The sequence below is a fragment of the Caretta caretta genome, chromosome 16 (genome assembly GCF_965140235.1).
Source record: "Caretta caretta isolate rCarCar2 chromosome 16, rCarCar1.hap1, whole genome shotgun sequence".
Taxonomy (NCBI): Eukaryota; Metazoa; Chordata; order Testudines; family Cheloniidae; genus Caretta; species Caretta caretta.
In genome coordinates, this window is record NC_134221.1 from 13,440,961 (window position 1) to 13,460,466 (window position 19,506).

At 46.2% G+C, this 19,506-nt stretch overlaps 1 protein-coding gene across 4 annotated transcripts in view; it reads left to right on the forward strand.

Annotated features, from left to right (window-relative positions):
• LRRC8A (leucine rich repeat containing 8 VRAC subunit A) overlaps nt 1-19,506 on the forward strand; it is a 30,642-nt gene that overhangs the window by 1,898 nt on the left and 9,238 nt on the right. For 2 of the 4 annotated variants that reach the window (XM_048822482.2, XM_048822483.2), the window contains exons 2-3: nt 3,615-3,740; nt 13,716-15,879. In XM_048822482.2, coding sequence (XP_048678439.1) covers nt 13,723-15,879 — 2,157 coding nt within the window. In that variant the 5' untranslated portion in view covers nt 3,615-3,740; nt 13,716-13,722. Of the gene's footprint in view, nt 1-3,614; nt 3,741-8,775; nt 8,938-13,257; nt 13,411-13,715; nt 15,880-19,506 lie in introns of those variants that run through there. The other 2 variants (XM_075120316.1, XM_048822484.2) reach the window with 2 other exon arrangements.

Below are 19,506 nucleotides of genomic sequence, written 5' to 3' on the forward strand. Positions count from 1 at the left end.
CAGCCAGAACCCGGGGCTGGCAGCATGTTGAGTGGGGCCGGTGGCCAGGACCCCAGACTGGCAGTGGACTGAGCAGCTCAGCCTGCTGCCACTCACCCCGCTGCCAGTCTGGGGTTCCATCCGCCAGCTCCTGCCAGCCAGGGTCCTGGCTGCCGGCCCCACTCAGCCCCCTGCCAGTCTGGGATCCCAGCCCTGCCAACATAGAGTGGGTACCTACCTTCTCCCTGGTTCTAGCCCATTCTCTTCCTCCCTCTCTGCACTGAGCTGAGGGTGGGGGTGCACAGAGCACAGGGCTGGGGGTGAAGGAGCAGGTTGGGTTGCAGGGTCTGGCCAGGAGCTAGAATGAGGGAGGGGGCTCAGGGTTGGGGCAGGAGGTTTGGGTGTGAAGTGTTTACCTGGGCAGCTCCCATCTGGTGTGAGGGGTGCAGGAGCTCCCATTTGGTGCTCAGGGCTGGGGGTGGGAATGTGGGGGGTGCAGGAGTCAGGGCTGGGGGCATGTGAAGAGGGTGCAGGAGTCAGGGCATGGAGTGTGGGGGGCTGGGTATGTGGGGGCGTGCTGGAGTCGGGGCATAGGGCTGGGAGTGTGTGTGGGGAGTGCAGGGGTCAGGGCATGGGGGGTGTGGGCTAGGGTCATGGGGGGTGCTCCCAGCCCCCTGCCTAGAGCGGCTCACGGCAGGGGGCTGGAGGAGATAAGCCCTGATTCTAACCCCCTTCCCCAAGGCTCCATCCCCACCTCTTCTCTGCCTCCTCCCCAGAGCAGCAAGTGGCTCTGCTTCTCCCCCTCCCTGGCAAGGGCCATCAGCTGACTGGTGGCAGGGAGGGAGAGGAGGAGGGGCAGAAATCCAGCATGCTGGGGGAAGAGGCGGGGGAATTTGCCTGCCCTGCAGCAGCAGTCGCCAGCAGGACCAAGCTTCTTCACCCTGCCCCCGCTGGGGCGGGGGGCGGAGAAGAGCGGGCCGGGGCGGGCAGGATTTTTAATGGCACGCTGCTGCCTGCCGGGGGCCGGGGCCTGGCCCTGGCCCTGCTTAGCCCGCTGCCAGCCTGGGTTCGGCAGCAGGCTGATCGGGGCCAGTGGCTGGGACCCGGCAGGCAGCAGCGTGCCATTAAAAATCGGCTCGCATGCTGTCTTTGGCACGCGTGGCATAGATTGCCGACCCCTGCTATAGATACATGATTGTACTTTATGTGAATTGGGATCAGGAAATGCATTGTTTATCTTTTAAATAACATACATATTTTTCCAACTACAACAAAATACCAGATTAATCATAGGTTTCAGAGTAACAGCCGTGTTAGTCTGTATTCACAAAAAGAAAAGGAGTACTTGTGGCACCTTAGAGACTAACCAATTTATTTGAGCATGAGCTTTCGTGAGCTACAGCTCACTTCATCGGATGCATACTGTGGAAAGTGTAGAAGACATTATATACATAGAGACCATGAAACAATACCTCCTCCCACCCCACTCTCCTGCTGGTAATAGCTTATGTAAAGTGATCATCAAGTTGGGCCATTTCCAGCACAAATCCAGGTTTTCTCACCCTCCCCCCCCCCCCCCCCCCCACACACACACAAACTCACTCTCCTGCTGGTAATAGCCCATCCAAAGTGACCACTCTCTTTACAATGTGTATGATAATCAAGGTGGGCCATTTCCAGCACAAATCCAGGTTTTCTCACCCCCCCCCCCCACAAACTCCCTCTCCTGCATTAATCATAATGCACAGAATAAAGAAAAATCCTTCAGATTAAGGAAGGGAGGGGAAGCAACATAGCTAATGCAGACCCTAAAGATAATCATAGACCTCAAAAATGTCAGCCCAAATGGCTCTGAATTTTCCAGGCATTCCCTTTCTGCAGAATTTCTGTTGTCTATTAGCAGTATGGGCAGCCATATCACTGAGTCAGGCATCAGTGTTTGGTGGGGATCAACTATTCCATTTTTGCAGGATTAATTTTTTAGCAACCAAAGCTGTACATTGGAACCATGCTGCCTTGTTACCAAATAACCACCAGATATCAGGAATATATTGAATAATGAAACTTAATGGGGAGGGCTCCAATTTAGTGTCCAATATCAAATTGATCCTTTGACCCACCTCATACTACAAATTCTTGATATGGGGCATTCCCAAAACATATGAACTAAAGTAGCACCAAGGGAATTACACTTCCAACAGCAGTCAGCATTTGAGGCCCATTACTGTTAACCTATGGAGGGACCAGCATATTTGAAAGACTTTTTGTGAATAAGATGTAGTCTCAGATCTATAGTTGCTTTTTTAACATTAGATATGATTGTATTTCATTGGATCAGAGAGCTGTGTATCAAAAATCTCTGTTCTAAGCAACTCTGAAATTATCAATCTTTAGCTGAGTTTTTTGGGCTAGACAGTTGTAAAAGGATATCACTGGCCAAATAAATCCAGGAAGTTTCCTCCAACATAATAAAAGTTCTGGAGCTCCCAATGCATCTAGCCCAAATACATTTGTAAATAGATCCAATTAAATTAATTTATTTTTCTAGATCTGAAGCAGGGCAAGCAAAACTATTGCTGAAGACCCACAAATGGTTTAAATTTATTGCTGTCAATTAGCTGCATCACAGTTATCATTCCTCACTCCATCCAATGCCTCCACATCAAGGTTTTGCCATCAATTAAGGATAGCACTGCTCCGTAGGACCATTTTACCATGAATGGAAGCAGAACTTTCTAGCCAAGTTTGACCAAGCTTGCTTCACACCTATTATTGCGGGAGCTCTGGAGCCATCAAATTTATACTAATTTGATCATACAGTGCCTGAAAAAGGGAGAGAATGTATTAATGCTCATTCAGTCTGAATCCAAGTTGGGGTCTGTGCAGTCATATCTAACAGCCACAAAGATGCCTGGTTTAACAAAAAAGAGAATTTTTCAAGGTAGAAAAATTCAATAACTCCAGAGATAGGAGGAGCTGTGATTTGTTCTGAACCAGACTAGGTTTCTTACCTGCACTCCAAGAAATGTGCTGAAAATATTATTGAATTTCTTAAAATAAATTTGAGGAATAGAAATAGGGAGACCCCTCAGGACATAATCCTTGGATTCTTGAGTATCTTCCCCATTTCCTCCTTCAATCTGATTCCTCACCATCCTGCCTCTTCCAGCCCTGCATTGTATGCCCTCTCTTCTTGAGCTGGATATGCTCTGAAGTCCTCAACTCCTTTTCTGTTTTGTCACTGCAGTGACCTAGAATATTTATAATGAAGAGAACGAAGTCCATGCTGCTGGAAAGTGGTGAACCTGTTAGCATCAACTAGACTCAATTAGGTTGTGGGATGCTAGTAAACGTCCAGGATTTTCTTAAACATGCTTGTAATACCTGCTTTTGCTGTTATATTCTAATAGAGCTTGGAGAGGATCCTTCCTGATAGCTAGCCAAGTTGCCACCTCCTAAATTTCTACTTGACACTAATATTTCCAGCTTTCTTAGAGGGTCTCTTCCTGGATCTCTGTGACCACTTAAAGCACTTACATACTGACATACCCTTTCTCAAGGTCTTGTCAGAGTTAACCTGGGGGCCTCTTAAACACTGGTACTTTCTCTGCTGATAAGACTTTGTTTAATTTCAGGGAAGCTGCTCCCATGGCGCTTGGGGAATGCAGTGTTTCTCTGCACTGTCAGGATCCAGCACATACGGACATCATCTTCTTCCAGCACAGAGAATTGAAATGCAGATAGCAGAACCCAGCCACAGGGTAAGGTTACAGCCTAGTTCCTAAGTGGGGAGTTGTAGTGATATGAAATTCCTGGTGGCACCAGTTGAATGTTGACTGTCCAAGTGATGTTTCAAAATATGAGTGCAGAGATGGGACATGCCTGGTATGAGGCCAAATGGAAATGTGTGGACCAGATGGTGATGGAGACCATAATAGTGGGTTGATTATAGGCTTGTTACCCATTAGGCACTGCTTGAAGATGGAAAGAGTAATGGAACTGAGCACCATTCAAGTTACAACTTGATTGCTACGTTTAACTAAGTGTCCACCTCACAGTCATAGGAACCTGAACCTATCCTTAGACTAATGGAGTAGATGTCTATAGGCAGAAGGGTGTTGAACCACTGCATTACCATACAGGCATCTCTTGGTCCATTCCTGGTAATGCACTCCATGTGGAGGCGTGAATTGAGGCTGCTGTGGCAATGGCATGCTTTCCACTCTGGTATGAATGGTTCCATGCAGCTTAGCAAGCAAACTCTCTAGTCGGTCAGGGAATGTCAGCTATTAGCTCTGAGAGTCCTTGCCTGTCTAGTCCTCTTCATCCATGAGAGCAAATGCAAAATCCTCTGCATATGTTGGTCATGTTCTGAGCTGTTAGAGATACTGTGCATCTCCTACAAAATCGCGTAGTTCCTAAGTGATGTATCTGTTCCACTGACCCTAGTTATCAAAAAGCATGTAGCTTCTTTCTGAATAAACCATAAATACCATCATGGCACCCAAAGTCCTTGACCCTTATCTTTAACTGTTACCAATAATCTGCATTAAACAGTTGCTTAATTTATCCTCCTAAAGGCTGAGGGTGTGATAACCATGATCTGGATGATGGGCTGTCTAAACCCTTCTAACATTATATTGAGCACTCAGTGGTCTTGATGGACTAAAAATCTGTGAGAGATGATCCCTTGCCCAGTAAATTACAGTATAGTTCAGATGAACAAATTACTGGGTGGCCAGCACGTCATCCAATCTCAGAGCACTGCACTGCAGAGCTTTCTTCTCCTACTTCAGTGGCTTGTTGGGCTTTGTGGATGGATTTTGTTAAAAGGGGCATTGAATGAAGAGAATTGGTTTGGCACTTGTGGGAGGTGTTCCAAGCATAAATGGTGGACTCGGAAAAGGATACGAAGGGAGCACTGCAGTATAGGAAATAAAGTTTATAGAAGTTGTACATAAGTAGCATTTTTTGTTTGGTGTTTTTTTAACCATGGGGCAGATACAGACCACCAACTCAATTAGTACCTTATAGAATGGGTAACTGGAGGCAATGTAGTGAGCCTCTTGATTGCATAACATCTCTCCAAATGAGTCAGTTGAGGTGTAGCACAACCTAAATAGGTACAAACTGTTATCAAGTCAGTTATGACAGTCTGTCTTTATAGGAAGGAGGCAGAGCCTATCAAAAACTTTCGGGACACTTTTAAACTATTTGTGTATAGTTTGTATTGTGACTCGGAATCCAACTGAGCTAGCTACGCTGTGCAACCCTTTTTAGTTCTTGTTGTTGCTATCAAATTATTTGAGACTAAAAATTACTCTACCATGCCCGCCCTGTTGTAAAAAAGCACCTATTCCTTACATACTGAGCATCAATGTTCACTGCAAAATTAACTTTACATATTGCAGGTAGTGCTAGTTCAGAGATGGGCAAACTACGGCCTGCAGGCCACATCCGGCCCGCGCGACCCTCCTGCCCAGCCCCTGAGCTCCTGGCCTGGGAGGCTAGCCCCCAACCCCTCCCCTGCTGTTCCCCCTCCCCTGCAGCCATGCCGCCAGCGCAATGTTCTGGGCAGCCGGGCAGCGCAGCTGCAGCCAGTCACCAGTGCTCCAGGCAGCACGGTAAGGGAGCAGCGGGGGTTGGATAGAGGGCAGGGGAGTTCAGGGTGGTGGTCAGGGGGTGGGGATGTGGACAGGAGTCGGGGTGGTCAGAGGGCAGGGAACAGGGGGGTTGAATGGGGGCAGTGGTCCTGGGGGGGCAGTCAGGATGGGGTGGGGGGGCAGTCAGGGGCAGGGGTTCCGGGGGCAGTTAGGGGACAGGGAAAAGGGGTGATTGGATGGGGCGGGGGTCCTGGGGGGGGCAGTCAGGAATGAGAGGAGGGGTTGGATGGGCCAGTGGGGGGTCCAGGGGCAGTCAGGGGACAGGGAGCAGGGGGTGTTGGATGGGGCAGGAGTCCTGGTAACAGGGGAGGTTGGATGGGGTAGGAGTCCTAGGGGGGCCATCGGGGGTGAGAAGTGGGGGGGGTTGGATGGGGTTGGGGGCCGCGCCACGCCTGGCTGTTTGGGGAGGCACAGCGTCCCTTAACCGGCTCTCCATAAAATTTTGGAAACTTGATGTGGCCCTCAGGCCAAAAAGTTTGCCCGCCCCTGTGCTAGTTGCTTTTCCTCAAGACCCAGGCTCTGTGCACAGCAAGGCATTGATACTGACCTTCGTAAGATGCTCTCTTTTACGCTTTTGTCCTCATTGGCTTCTGGGTGATCCATGTGGGGCAGTTCAGAACTCTGATAGCTTCTCACTAATGAGAACAGGTTTGGTGATCAGAACTCGATGTGTCAATTGCTGGATTTAGAATACTTGGAATCTCTGTTCTGGAACACCCATATTCTGAATGCAAGATCTGTAGGACAAATAGGTGGTGATATGATTATTCCTCCTCCGTTTTTGAAAGACTGAGGTTACATATCACAGGATAGCTGGTGTCTTATTTCTCTTCCCCCTGCATTACTCTGTCCATGCCCGTTGTAGCAGCCTTTCTTGAGTTTACCACTGGTTATCCATCCTGAGTGGATCTCTGGTCATGTTATCTATCAACCAAGAGAGATTTTTGCTTGTTTTCTCTGCTTATAGTTTAAAAATCTGTTGCAGTCTTGCTTTCTTTCTCATTGCATTCATCTCCTCCGTGGTCGAACTATGAGATCTGAATAGTCTCATTCAATGACTGCTTGGGGAGATGCCATCTCAAAGTTTGATACTTGAGGCTTCCTATTCCAATTTAGTGATCCTGTCCTTTACCTAGAAGCTAGTCACAAAGTGCCAGTCAGTCCTCTTCATTCAGTTATTCCGAGTGGTCAGGAAAAGGAGACTTATGGGCTGTCTAGGTATCTGAACAGCACAAATCACAATTTTGCCTGGTGCATTTGAACGTTGGTTGACACTACACCAGTCCAAGGTTCCCCTGCTTGCTGCTTGGGTGTATGATTTATATGGAGGATGGAGATGATAAACTTTGTGAATCTTACTCTGAATTTGTTACATCATGGGATTTAAACTGAGAGGTTTATATTTAAACTTCTCTGTGGTGCTTGAAAGCCTCAAAGTAATGCAGAGATCACTTCTCTGCATAAGCATCCATAGTATCCTGCTGGAATAAGATGGTTGAAAAATTCCACTGCCCTTGAAGCACTTGTAATCCCCATAGCTAAAAGAAAAGACTAGCTCTGGATAGCCTGCTTCAGTCACTGATTTGTATATTTATAATTCATAAGCTCACACAGTCTAGTGCTTGTCTCTTTGGCTTGCATCATTCTAGTAAGTCGTCGGAAGTCACCCTTGTTTGTGCAGCTCTGCATCATGCTGATATTAGGATTGTTGCTCCAGTGCGGACTGCACTCTTAACGCCAAATTCCATGGCTCACTTCCTTCCAGGATGGGGTGGAATGCCACTGAAAGGCATAAATCTGGTCATGTGATCAAAGCTCCAACCTGAATTTTCTATGTTCTCCTGCAGATGTTCTTCCTTGTACTTGTCAGGGCAGGCTTGCTTGTGTGCTGAGTCAACCATGAGTCACATGCTGCTGGAGCAAGAATTTGCTGCCAGTGCTCCCTCTGGAGGGTAACTGTCCTGCTGAAACACTTAGGCAAATACTCTCTGGGACTGGATTGGGATTATTCCTCTCCTGCCCAGGAGTCCTACAGGGAAATGCAACTCCTCAGTCAGCCCGTTTCCTACCCACCATACCAACAACTCAGGAACTGCTGAATGTTCCATGCCATTGGTGACAGGTTGCATGAGAATCTACCCATCTGGCTATCAGCATCTGGACTTCACTTGGCAGTAGGACTCCTGTGAAAAATGCAAATACTGTGTCTGCAGCCACTGCTTAGTAAGGGCAGTTCATCTACGTGATTCAGAAATGGTGATTACGTGGCTGGGAAAATGAATGCTGCATTTTAACCTGACTGGCTTGTGTTGCTGTAGCTAAGGGTCTGTCAGTCCCACAGTGTAAAACACAAGTCCAGGGGATTAATTTAATATCATTCTGGGCTCAAATTTGGCACCTGGTGTCATCCTCAAAGGGAAAACCCAGGATCTTCAAGCAGAAGGCTGACTTGCTGCCTTCGATCTGCACCCTTGAGTTTGAAAATGGAGTATCTGTTAATGCTTTACACTTCCTGGCTGTTGGTGTAACACTAACTCTTTGGAATGGACGGTTTCAGAGGAACAGCCGTGTTAGTCTGTATTCGCAAAAAGAAAAGGAGGACTTGTGGCACCTTAGAGACTAACCAATTTATTTGAGCATGAGCTTTCGTGAGCTACAGCTCGCTCTAATTCAAAATACTCCATTTTAAACCTCTCATTTTAGCTGGAATGAAGGGTGATAAGGAGCCTCCAGAACAACTTGTGTTATTGAGGGAATTGTCTATTTTTGTCTCAATTGGAAGGGTGGGGGGTGGTTATTTATCTCCTGCTGCTTTAAGCAGCCATCACTTTTTAAGTGCTCTGAGACAGGATGGATTACATTACTTAGTTGATCTCCTCTGCTGCCAGTTTTCAGGCTTCTCCAGTTAGGCTCGCTGCTATCCTTCTGCTTGGAAAGCTTTTCTGAAAGATGGCTGGAAACTTGGAGCTGCTTCCAGCTCCTTTTTTCTTTTAACTCTGGGGCAACTAAACATGTGGTGGTGGGAAATCTCCAATCCTGCTTCTGGCCTGAGGAGGTTTTTTCTGGTGTCTGAACAAAAGGGGCTTTGTGCTGCTGTCCTCAAGATTTTGGGGAGGGGAAGAAGCGGTAGGAAGGGAAGAGAAGCTGTGCTCTGCTGACGATTTCTTGTAACAGGTCTGTGGCTCACCAGCAGGAAGAGCTGTGCTCTTAAGAGGAAGAAGTCCTTTCCCTGCATCTTCCTCTGATTCTGCCTGGGTCTGTACCAATCTTTATATCCCTGTTTCTCTTCTTGGAGGTAAGTAATCCTATGGGGCAGCTGTTCACTTCTAGTTTCCAGCCCACGTTTTGTAGTCAGTGTTTTTCTTGTGGTTACATAGCTGTAACCAGCGAGTGAGTCTGGTCAAATGAAGGGTCAGATAAGGTGTTCAGCAAACTAGTGAGATAAGCTGGCACATCATCCAAGGAACACAGTCAGCTTGAATCAAGGCTAGCTACGTGCTGCTTTGTAGGGCCTCAGACACCCAGAGTATCAGATGTGCAGTGTGTTGTGGGTTTTTGTTGATACTGACTGATTCTACTTTCCATGTGTGGTAGTCATGCCCAGGGCATCCCAGCTCTTGTGCTCCATGATAAATGCCTTGCTGTGTGTCTCTGGATAAGAGATGGCAATGGCATTTGGTGACACTTGTGTCTGTAGTGATCCCTGTGGTATGGCAAACCAGTTGGGAAAATCCATCTTTGCTGTAACCTCGTCATAGTAGTCTGTGTAGCACTATCCATACAGCTCTGTGAATCTTTTACACATCATAGGCTGGTGCACTGTAAGTTGTTACTAAAAGATTTAGAATGATTATTGTAAATACAATGTTTAGTAAAGGAAATGAAATGTTTCCACAGCTGATTGGTTAGAGAGGTGAATATGATGGAACAGGACACCACATCCAGATGAATTTGTGAGGGCTAAAAAGACTCCATAGCAAAAGGTGCTCTTTCATCTAAATTTGGAGGCTGGTGGTGATGTAGGGACCCTAGGAGGGAGTAGATTTATGGGGTGGGCTGGCATGTGGATCATTAGTCTTGTTGTGTGCTTACACTTGAGTGAGGATATAGTCTGCAGCCTTTCCCCTACCCTAGTAGAAGCAGAAGAGCTGCGCATCCTGGAAACAATCTGTGAGGTGGCATTGAGTGAGCAATAGCAGCAACCAAAATACATGTGGAGCTGTCAAAGAAATAGTCTGTTCCTTTGGAAAAGGTTACTGGGGGGACAAGGGGAATGCTGCAGTACTATTAAGAATTAAAACAAAAAAGCAGCTTCGAGGCAGATTACCCTTGTAAGATTATTTCCCCTCTCCAGTGTATGCTGTTTCCACAGCCTGCCTTGCATATATGCTCCAACAGCCAAAAGTTTTCTGGCTTTGTTTCTGATAAGTGAAGGACCAGACATCTAGTGGGTCCAAGCCAGCTGTGAGTGTGCAAGCACAGTGAAGACTAATTTGACTTTAAATGTGAATTAAACTAACTTTCTAGAGATCACTATACTACTTCCCTTAGCTTCCATCAGCAGAACTCACAATGGTGTGAGTGCCCCTGTTTCTGGGCTCTTAGACTGAGAAGCTTCTGCAACTGGAGATGTATAGGGAGGAAACACTTGTCTTGCATCAGTAGACTTGCCACTGGTATTTACTTCTCCCCCATCTGTAATAAGACAACTAAAACCTGTCCTTAAATCCTTAATTAACTCTTCCCAGGTTGAGGCTGTCAAGGCTCTGTCACATGGATTCTGGAGTGGCCTGGGGAGTTCACATCCACAGTCTTTAAGTGTATGAGATAAGAGGCTGTTTGGTGCCATTAACACTCAGATCCTCTCTAGCTATATATCCTGAATGTTGCTGCTGGAACTGTCATAACCTGCCCCACTTTCCCTCTCTGGGCAGATGCCAGTCTGAGTGTACCCAGCTGCTGGATCCCATCTGCTTCTCAGCCCCTGGGTCTGGGTAATGACTAGTCACTGGTCCTAGCTCTGGGTCTCTCACCTCCTAGGTGCAACCCCCATGTCGTCTGACACCCTTCTTGGGCAGTGGCACCCCACAGTCCGGTTACCTTAGACCCTGAAACCAGTGCTCCAGCTCTCCTGAGCCCCAGTTGCTTAAACAAATTCCCACAGAGCTCCTCCTGGCTGTGGGAGCTCTGGTTTTTCAGTTAACCCCTTTAGGGATTGTGGCAGGAAATCACAGAACACTGGCTTAGCAAAGTTTCAGAGTAGCAGCCGTGTTAGTCTGTATTCGCAAAAAGAAAAGGAGGACTTGTGGCACCTTAGAGACTAACCAATTTATTTGAGCATAAGCTTTCGTGAGCTACAGCTCACTTCATCAGATGCATTCAGTGGAAAATACAGTGAGGAGATTTATATACACACAGAACATGGCAAAAATGGGTGTTATCATACACACTGTAAGGAGAGTGATCACTTAAGATGAGCTATTACCAGTAGGAGAGCAGGGGGGTAGCGGGGGGTAAAAAACATTTTGTAGTGATAATCAAGGTGGGCCATTTCCAGCAGTTAACAGGAATGTCTGAGGAACAGTGGGGGGTGGGGAGGGGGAAATAAACATGGGGAAATAGTTTTACTTTGTGTAATAACCCATCCACTCCCAGTCTCTAATCAAGCCTAAGTTAATTGTATCCAGTTTGCAAATTAATTCCAATTCAGCAGTCTCTCATTGGGGTCTGTTTTTGAAGTCTTTTTGTTGTAATACTGCGACCTTTAGGTCTGTATTTGAGTGACCAGAGAGATTGAAATGTTCTCTGACTGGTTTATGAATTTTAGGAATTACTTTTAACAGCATGCCATAGAGCTACAGACATTTGGAAAATAAGTCCTGAATGCAGCCCCTACGTCTGATCTCAACCCTCCCTTGAGTCTGAGTTTGATCAGCATTCTTAGGCTAGGCAGCTTCCTTCTCCTCCAACCTTTTTTTTTTTTTTTTTTTTTGACATGAGGCAGTGAACTGACTTGGCTTAGAAAAGCACCCCAGTTTTAAAATTCTGTCAGTCTCTTGTCCATGTGCTTCAGCTGGGGAAATTCCAGGCTTTAGCTCCCACTCCACTTCCATGTAATGCCATTTAAAGTCAGTGGCCCTACCGGTAGAAATCTTTGTTCCAATAGGGGGACTCATTCAACTTTGGTGGCCCTTGATTGCTATGTCCTAGCTTTTCATAGCCTGTCTAATAGACATCAAACCTCTGATGCAAAATAGATGATCAAATCCAGGAAAGAAGGCTGAAATGCAACATGAGTCACACCACAATGACAATAACGAGTAGAGCCCTTGAAACAAAATGGGATTGTCTTTTTGCCCAATCCCTCCCATCCCAAAGCCACCTGAGGGGAAGGGGGTCATCTGTTACTCTATCACCTTCCCTAGAATCTGCACTTCAAAGGTGGTCCGGTAAAGCCTGCAGCTCCTGCTTGTAGCTTTCCCAAGCAGCAACAAATCAAAATTGGCATCTTACCACTTATTGCTCTGGAAAGATATGAGCTGCAAACCAGGCACTAAAGAGTTCTACCCGCAGACTCAGGAAAACCGTGCTGTATCAGTTTACTTTTGGAAGGCTTACTTTGCAGCTCTCTGGGTTGAAAACGCTTCTAAAATGCAAGCTTAAATTCAGAAACGGATTGCTTCCATACTCCATAAATCAGAGAATGTTTCCAACTTGCCACTGGAGGCTTCTGGGTTTTTTTGTTTTTTGTTTTTTTCCCCCTCCCCCAGCACCTGTGATAAAGATCCTCTGAAAAAATATTCTTCTCGTAAAGGTGCCTTCACTGTGGGGAGGAATGAAGGGGCTGGGTCCCTGTCTCCCACATCTCTTTACTATTTAGTTTCCCTCAAAGTGGCTGAAAGATCAGGAGTGACAAAGCACTAACCTTTGCTTGTTTCCAGCTATTTTATGGCTGTACCACTGCTTTCCCCTTACACCTAGAACTGAGTGTGATGCTAGGAGCTCAATGAAAGCTCCTGAGTGACAGACAGAGGCATTATAGTGAGTTTGATATTAGCCAGGCTGGTCCCGGGGCATCTTCAGGGTTTTTTGTGGTTTACAGGCTTAAAACTCAATCAAAAACCCTCTACATCACTGAACTACAGTGCAAGCTGCATACTAATGTCTCTGCTTCCCAGAACTTGTGTTCCCATGTGATGCTTAAACCCCATGGAGATGTGTTCTGTCAGGTAGGAATGGCTGACTGGAGAACTTAATTTAATTCTCTGTTAATCCTCCTCCCTTCCTCACTTATCAAGTTAATGGCAATACAAGAAAATGTAGAGAAAAGATACATTGGAATCTTGTAACTGCGTCCCACACAGAACAAATAACTCAATCCTCTTGCAGGGGTTAGTGTATGGAAAAGTGCAAAGTCCTGCTAACTGGAGGGGAAAGGCATGACATCCAGTCTTTCCCACTGTCCCCGTTTTCTCAAAGATGATAGTGAACTTCCTTAGTGAGGCAACCCTAATAAATAGTTCTCCGTTTTCCATGCAGTTTCATACAACTCACCTTTCCAAGCTTGTGGGACAGCAGCACTCATACAGAATTGATTTTTTTTCTAATTTTTCAGCGTGTTCGTGCACTCGGAACGAGTAGCGGCCTGCTTTGTGTGAACATAATGCTTCTGAAAGGTGGCAGGCTCACCATCTAGAAACTGCATTTCTTAGCCATGGAATTAGTGCAATAGTAGGGCAAGCCTCTACATGCCAGACTATCTCTAGAGGTGAGAGTCCTTGGTCCCTCAGACTGTTAATTAAGGATGCAGTTGTGGTGGCTTATGATAGATACCAATTTGTCAGGAATTAAGACCACCTACTAACTTCACACAAACCTCTAAGCAGCTAACTGCTTTTGCTCATTATGGAACTTCATTTATTTATCTCAAAATTGGACTTGAAATTGTGTGGGTTTTTTTGACTGAGCCAGCAGATACCATCTTTATATAATCTGATCTCCCTGTTTTCCTTGTCTTCACTTTAAAAACAAACTGTTTTCTTCCAGTAACATCTGCCTGTGGCTTCTTTTTAGGTGAACCATGATTCCTGTCACTGAACTGCGCTATTTTGCTGATACCCAGCCAGCATACCGCATCCTGAAACCATGGTGGGATGTCTTCACGGACTACATTTCCATAGTCATGCTGATGATTGCAGTGTTTGGAGGGACGCTTCAGGTCACCCAGGACAAAATGATCTGCTTGCCCTGCAAATGGGTTACCAAAGACTCCTGCAATGACTCTTTCAGAGGTTGGACAGCTGCAACTCCAGACCCCACTTACTATAACTCTAGTCTTGTCCCATCTCAGGTCACTGGGCCTACAGGGATCCGATATGACCTAGACCGGCACCAGTATAACTATGTGGATGCAGTGTGCTATGAGAATCGCCTTCACTGGTTTGCCAAGTATTTCCCTTACCTGGTGCTGCTACACACTCTGATCTTCTTGGCTTGCAGCAATTTCTGGTTCAAGTTCCCACGGACCAGCTCCAAGCTGGAGCATTTTGTGTCTATTCTGCTGAAGTGTTTTGACTCTCCCTGGACAACGAGAGCACTGTCTGAGACAGTGGTGGAGGAGAGTGATCCCAAGCCTGCCTTTGGGAAGATGAATGGCTCCATGGACAAGAAATCTTCCACAGTCAGTGAGGATGTTGAAGCCACTGTCCCTATGCTACAGAGAACAAAGTCACGGATTGAGCAAGGGATTGTTGATCGCTCTGAGACGGGCGTCTTGGACAAGAAAGAAGGGGAACAGGCCAAAGCACTTTTTGAGAAAGTTAAAAAGTTCCGCACACACGTGGAGGAGGGAGACATAGTCTATCGCCTCTACATGAGACAAACCATCATCAAGGTGATCAAGTTCATCCTGATTATCTGCTACACTGTCTACTATGTCAACAACATCACGTTTGACATTGACTGCAAGGTGGACATCGAGAGCCTGACAGGTTACCGCATGTACCGCTGTGCTCACCCTCTTGCCACTCTCTTCAAAATCCTGGCCTCTTTCTACATTAGCCTGGTGATCTTCTACGGACTGATCTGCATGTACACACTCTGGTGGATGCTGAGAAGATCCCTCAAGAAATACTCCTTTGAGTCCATCCGGGAGGAGAGCAGTTACAGTGACATCCCTGACGTCAAGAACGACTTTGCTTTCATGCTGCACCTGATCGACCAGTACGACCCCCTCTACTCCAAGCGATTTGCTGTCTTTCTGTCTGAGGTGAGTGAGAACAAGCTGCGGCAGCTGAACCTCAATAATGAGTGGACCTTGGAGAAGCTGCGCCAGAGGATCACGAAGAACTCCCAGGACAAGCTGGAGCTGCACCTCTTCATGCTGAGTGGCATCCCTGACACAGTCTTTGACCTTATCGAGTTGGAGGTGTTGAAGCTGGAGCTCATCCCTGACGTCACTATCCCACCAAGCATTGCCCAGCTCACCAGCCTGAAGGAGCTGTGGCTCTACCACACGGCTGCCAAAATTGAGGCCCCAGCCCTTGCCTTCTTGAGGGAGAACCTGAAATCTTTGCACATTAAGTTCACGGACATCAAGGAAATCCCTCTGTGGATTTATAGCCTGAAGACCTTGGAGGAGCTCCACCTGACAGGGAACCTGAGTGCAGAGAACAACCGTTACATTGTGATTGACGGACTGAGGGAACTGAAGCGGCTCAAGGTGCTTCGGCTAAAGAGCAACCTCACCAAGCTGCCGCAAGTGGTGACGGACGTTGGTGTGCACCTCCAGAAGCTCTCTATCAACAACGAGGGAACCAAGCTCATCGTCCTCAACAGCCTTAAGAAGATGGTCAACCTGACAGAGCTGGAACTGATCCGCTGCGACCTGGAACGCATCCCACACTCTATCTTTAGTCTCCACAACCTCCAAGAAATCGACCTGAAGGACAATAACCTCAAGACCATTGAGGAGATCATCAGTTTCCAGCACCTACACCGTCTCACTTGCCTTAAGCTGTGGTACAACCATATCGCCTACATCCCCATGCAGATTGGCAACCTCACCAACTTGGAGCGCCTTTACCTTAACCGTAACAAGATAGAAAAGATACCCACCCAGCTTTTCTATTGCCGGAAGCTGCGGTACTTGGATCTCAGCCACAATAACTTGACTTCCATACCGGCAGACATTGGGCTACTGCAGAACCTGCAGAACCTAGCTGTGACAGCTAACAGGGTAAGTGAGGAGGGAGTGTGGCGGAGATGCATGGATTGGATAAAGCTGCATCCTAAGATTCCTGCTGCCTGCTATGACATGTATTGGAAGCATTTAACTGCTACAATGGGGTGTGCAATATCTTGGCACTACCATTATACTTAACCTTTGTTCCTTGTCTGTCCAATTTTCTTAGGATGAAACTTTGCAAAAACAAACCCAAATCTTCAATTCAGTTCTCTTTTCACTCTTGGGTAGACTGCAAACATAGCTGTTTTGACTGCTCTTCTGCAGTTTTTCCCCTTCTCTGGTTTAACTGAAATGGCTTTTAAAAGACAACTTAGTCTGTTTCATAAATCCTGGCCTTTTCTTGTGGTTTATTTGTAATGTAGATTTTTAGTCTTTGGATTGACATGGGACTTTAGACTTATAAAATAGAACTGAGAAATTACACTTAAGAATGGTTTCAGAGTAACAGCCATGTTAGTCTGTATTCGCAAAAAGAAAAGGAGTACTTGTGGCACCTTAGAGACTAACCAATTTATTTGAGCATGAGCTTTCATGAGCTACAGCTCACTTCATCGGATGCATACCGTGGAAACTGCAGCAGACTTTATATACACACAGATCATAAAACAATACCTCCTCCCACCCCACTGTCCTGCTGGTAATATCTTATCTAAAGTGATCATCAAGTTGGGCCATTTCCAGCACAAATCCAGGTTTTCTCACCCTCCACCCCCCCCCCACACAAACTCACTCTCCTGCTGGTAATAGCCCATCCAAAGTGACAGCTTTCTACACAATGTGCATGATAATCAAGGTGGGCCATTTCCTGCAACCATTTGCATTTGTAATATAAAGTGAGGCAATTAGCCACCCATGTGTGTCTGCACAGGACTGATGTCAGGGTGTTTGTATGGTGCTGTAAGTGTACATAGTGCTCTACAGAACACATTGAGACAGGACCTGCCTTGAAGAGTTTGCAATCTAATATCAACTACTTCCTCCATAAGAAGCTTGCTTAGGAGATCAGCATATAGGAGGCTTTGTGAAAAGTGGCTTGCCACACAGCACTGGGCTACCTATTGCCCAGGAAGTGACTGTTTCAAGCATAGGGGGCAACATGAATACAGGTAGAAAGCTGAGAGTGGGAGGACAATGCAAAAGGAACACTTAATGCGAAAGAGCAGCATAGGAAACAAGGGGACATGAGATGTAACTAGCTGCCTGTATTTTGCAAAAGAAAATAGGTAAAGGTGGAGCTGTGTAGAGACTTAAAGGTGTGGTATGGTACAAAGACCTTGATCCATTTCTTATCATGTAACTCTCTAATATTAATCCCATAGGAATTTCCTGTAGGTAACTGTTGTTCATTAGTTGCTCACTGGGCAGGTAACAGCACTTTGGAAACTGGTATGTGCATGATCTAAAAAAACTGACAGACATGCAGCAATTGCTTTGTAAATTACAAACCCAGTAGATGCTGTTTATACATGTTGGCTTATGGCTGCTCCTATCCACGCAGCACACAGTCTAGAACCACCTGTTGACAAGTAGTCAGACTCTGAAGGAGTCTTTCTAGTGTCTTGTACAATTAGAGACACTTATTCTGTATAGCCTTTTCTCTAACTACCACTTTAAAAGACCTTGTGTGACGTACCATAAGCAAACTCGGAGCTGAAATAGCTGGGTTGGTGCACCGTCCTTAGCCTGTATCGTGCACTCAGTCAGGCCGGGTCTATGCTACAAACTTATATTAGTATAACTACATCTCTCAGGGGTGTAGAAAAGGTGCAAGCCCCTGATTCCCATTGCCCCAGCAGGCGCGCTGGATGGAGTGGGTGGGAGTGCAGGGGTGCATGTTTTTATGGGGCACCCCATTTTTCTGGGAACCCCTGGCCAGAGCATCTATGCCCCTGACCCTGCAAGGCCAGCTGGAGTGGGGGAAGAAAGGCAGACAGATCGCTCCTACTTCTGTCCCTTCATCACTGCCCGCCCACCCAAGTGTCCCCTGCTACCTACGCCACTGCTGTACCAGCAGGTCCCTGGTATATGTTGTTTTGGTATCCGTCTCCCTCTTCAAGAACACAACCCCAACATATACCAAGGCCCTGCTGTAGTGCTGTCTACACCAGGTCTTAGGTCAGCCTATTTTGATAAGGGGGGCTTTTCCTGTCAACATAGTTAATCCACCTCCGGGAGAGGCAGTAGTTATGCTGACAGGAGAGGCGCTCTTATCAGCATAGCAGCATCTTCACTGAAGCACTACAGCGGCACTGCAGCGTTAAAGGCCTGAGGGCAGGGTCAGATCTTAACCTGACTAATCACTGACTGATACAAGTGCATGTGTACCTTCAGACTACAGCAAATGTGATGTCCTCTCCTCATGTAAATCAGGCTCTGGTTTAACACAGTTGCAGTTTTTCTTTGTAACTTACAAGCAGAAAATGTATTGCAATATGGGATCAGGAAGTTACCTTGGTCCTAATGAGCTTCCACTTAATTGCTTAGAAGCAGCAAAACTTGGAAAAGACGATCTGATTGTGACATGCTGCCTGATGTTGCTGTGTCATACTTTCACTTCAATAACTTCTCCCAGTGGATTGTCCTGCAGTTCTGAACCTGGGTAACATAAAATACTGTAAATTGCTTATAAAGTATGTCGAATTAAAGGCTGCATTTGGCCTATTTATATTTGAAGATCCCCTGATGCCTCGTAGAAACTAAAAATACTCGTTTCTTTCTGTCCACAAAACCCAGGAGGCTTTGTTGCTAGAGCTATGAGAACAAAATATTTTGCAGTTTTAAAAGTCCATCTGATTACTTATTCCCACCAGAAGTCACAAAGAAGTCTGGTAACATAATTCCACAAAGAGGAACCAGCCATGATGCAGGATTATGAAAATTCAGGTGGAAATATGCAGCAAAATCCTGTCTCTCATAAGGATACCTAGATTTTTCAGTCTGAAATAAGGCCTCAGATACATCTTGACAAGTCAATACTGTCTGATTGATGTTACCAAAAAAGTCTTCAGTATTGCTGCCTTTTATAGGGAAAACTCCGGAGGCAAAACCACTTAACAATTATATTATAAATTGTAGAGGGAGCTTCTCAAATTCCCACTAGCTTTTTGCGTTTTTTCAGTAGCCACCTTGCTTCTAAAAGTGACGTCGCAGCCCTGGAGCCAGACAAGTGGTGCCCGTTCTGCATTAACTTTGATCTCTACCCTTCAGAAAAATTAAGCTAAACAGCTAGTGTTTAAGAAGCCATTCTGTCTGTTTAAACCACCCTTAACACCAGATTAAGCTGTGGCTAACCCACCATCCTTGGCATTGGGGAAGGCGTGAGGCATCGTATAGCCAGTCACATTTCAGCGATAGGTTTAAAAACTAAAATCCTCCTCCGTGAGTAGGAGGCTTCAGTGTAGCTTCTGTCATCTGACGCTTGCTGGATGCCACACTAAGCAAAGTGAAGGAAGCTTTTAAGGCTCTATTTTAAGGTGAAGAACTATACAGGTTTTGAACAGTACCATTTTTTGGCAATTGTTCAACAGCCCAGGTCACACAGGGTTAAGACAAGATGTGCATCCTCTGCAGTGTGGGGGTGGAGCTCTTCTTTTGGATGAAAAGAAGCTTGAGGCAGCT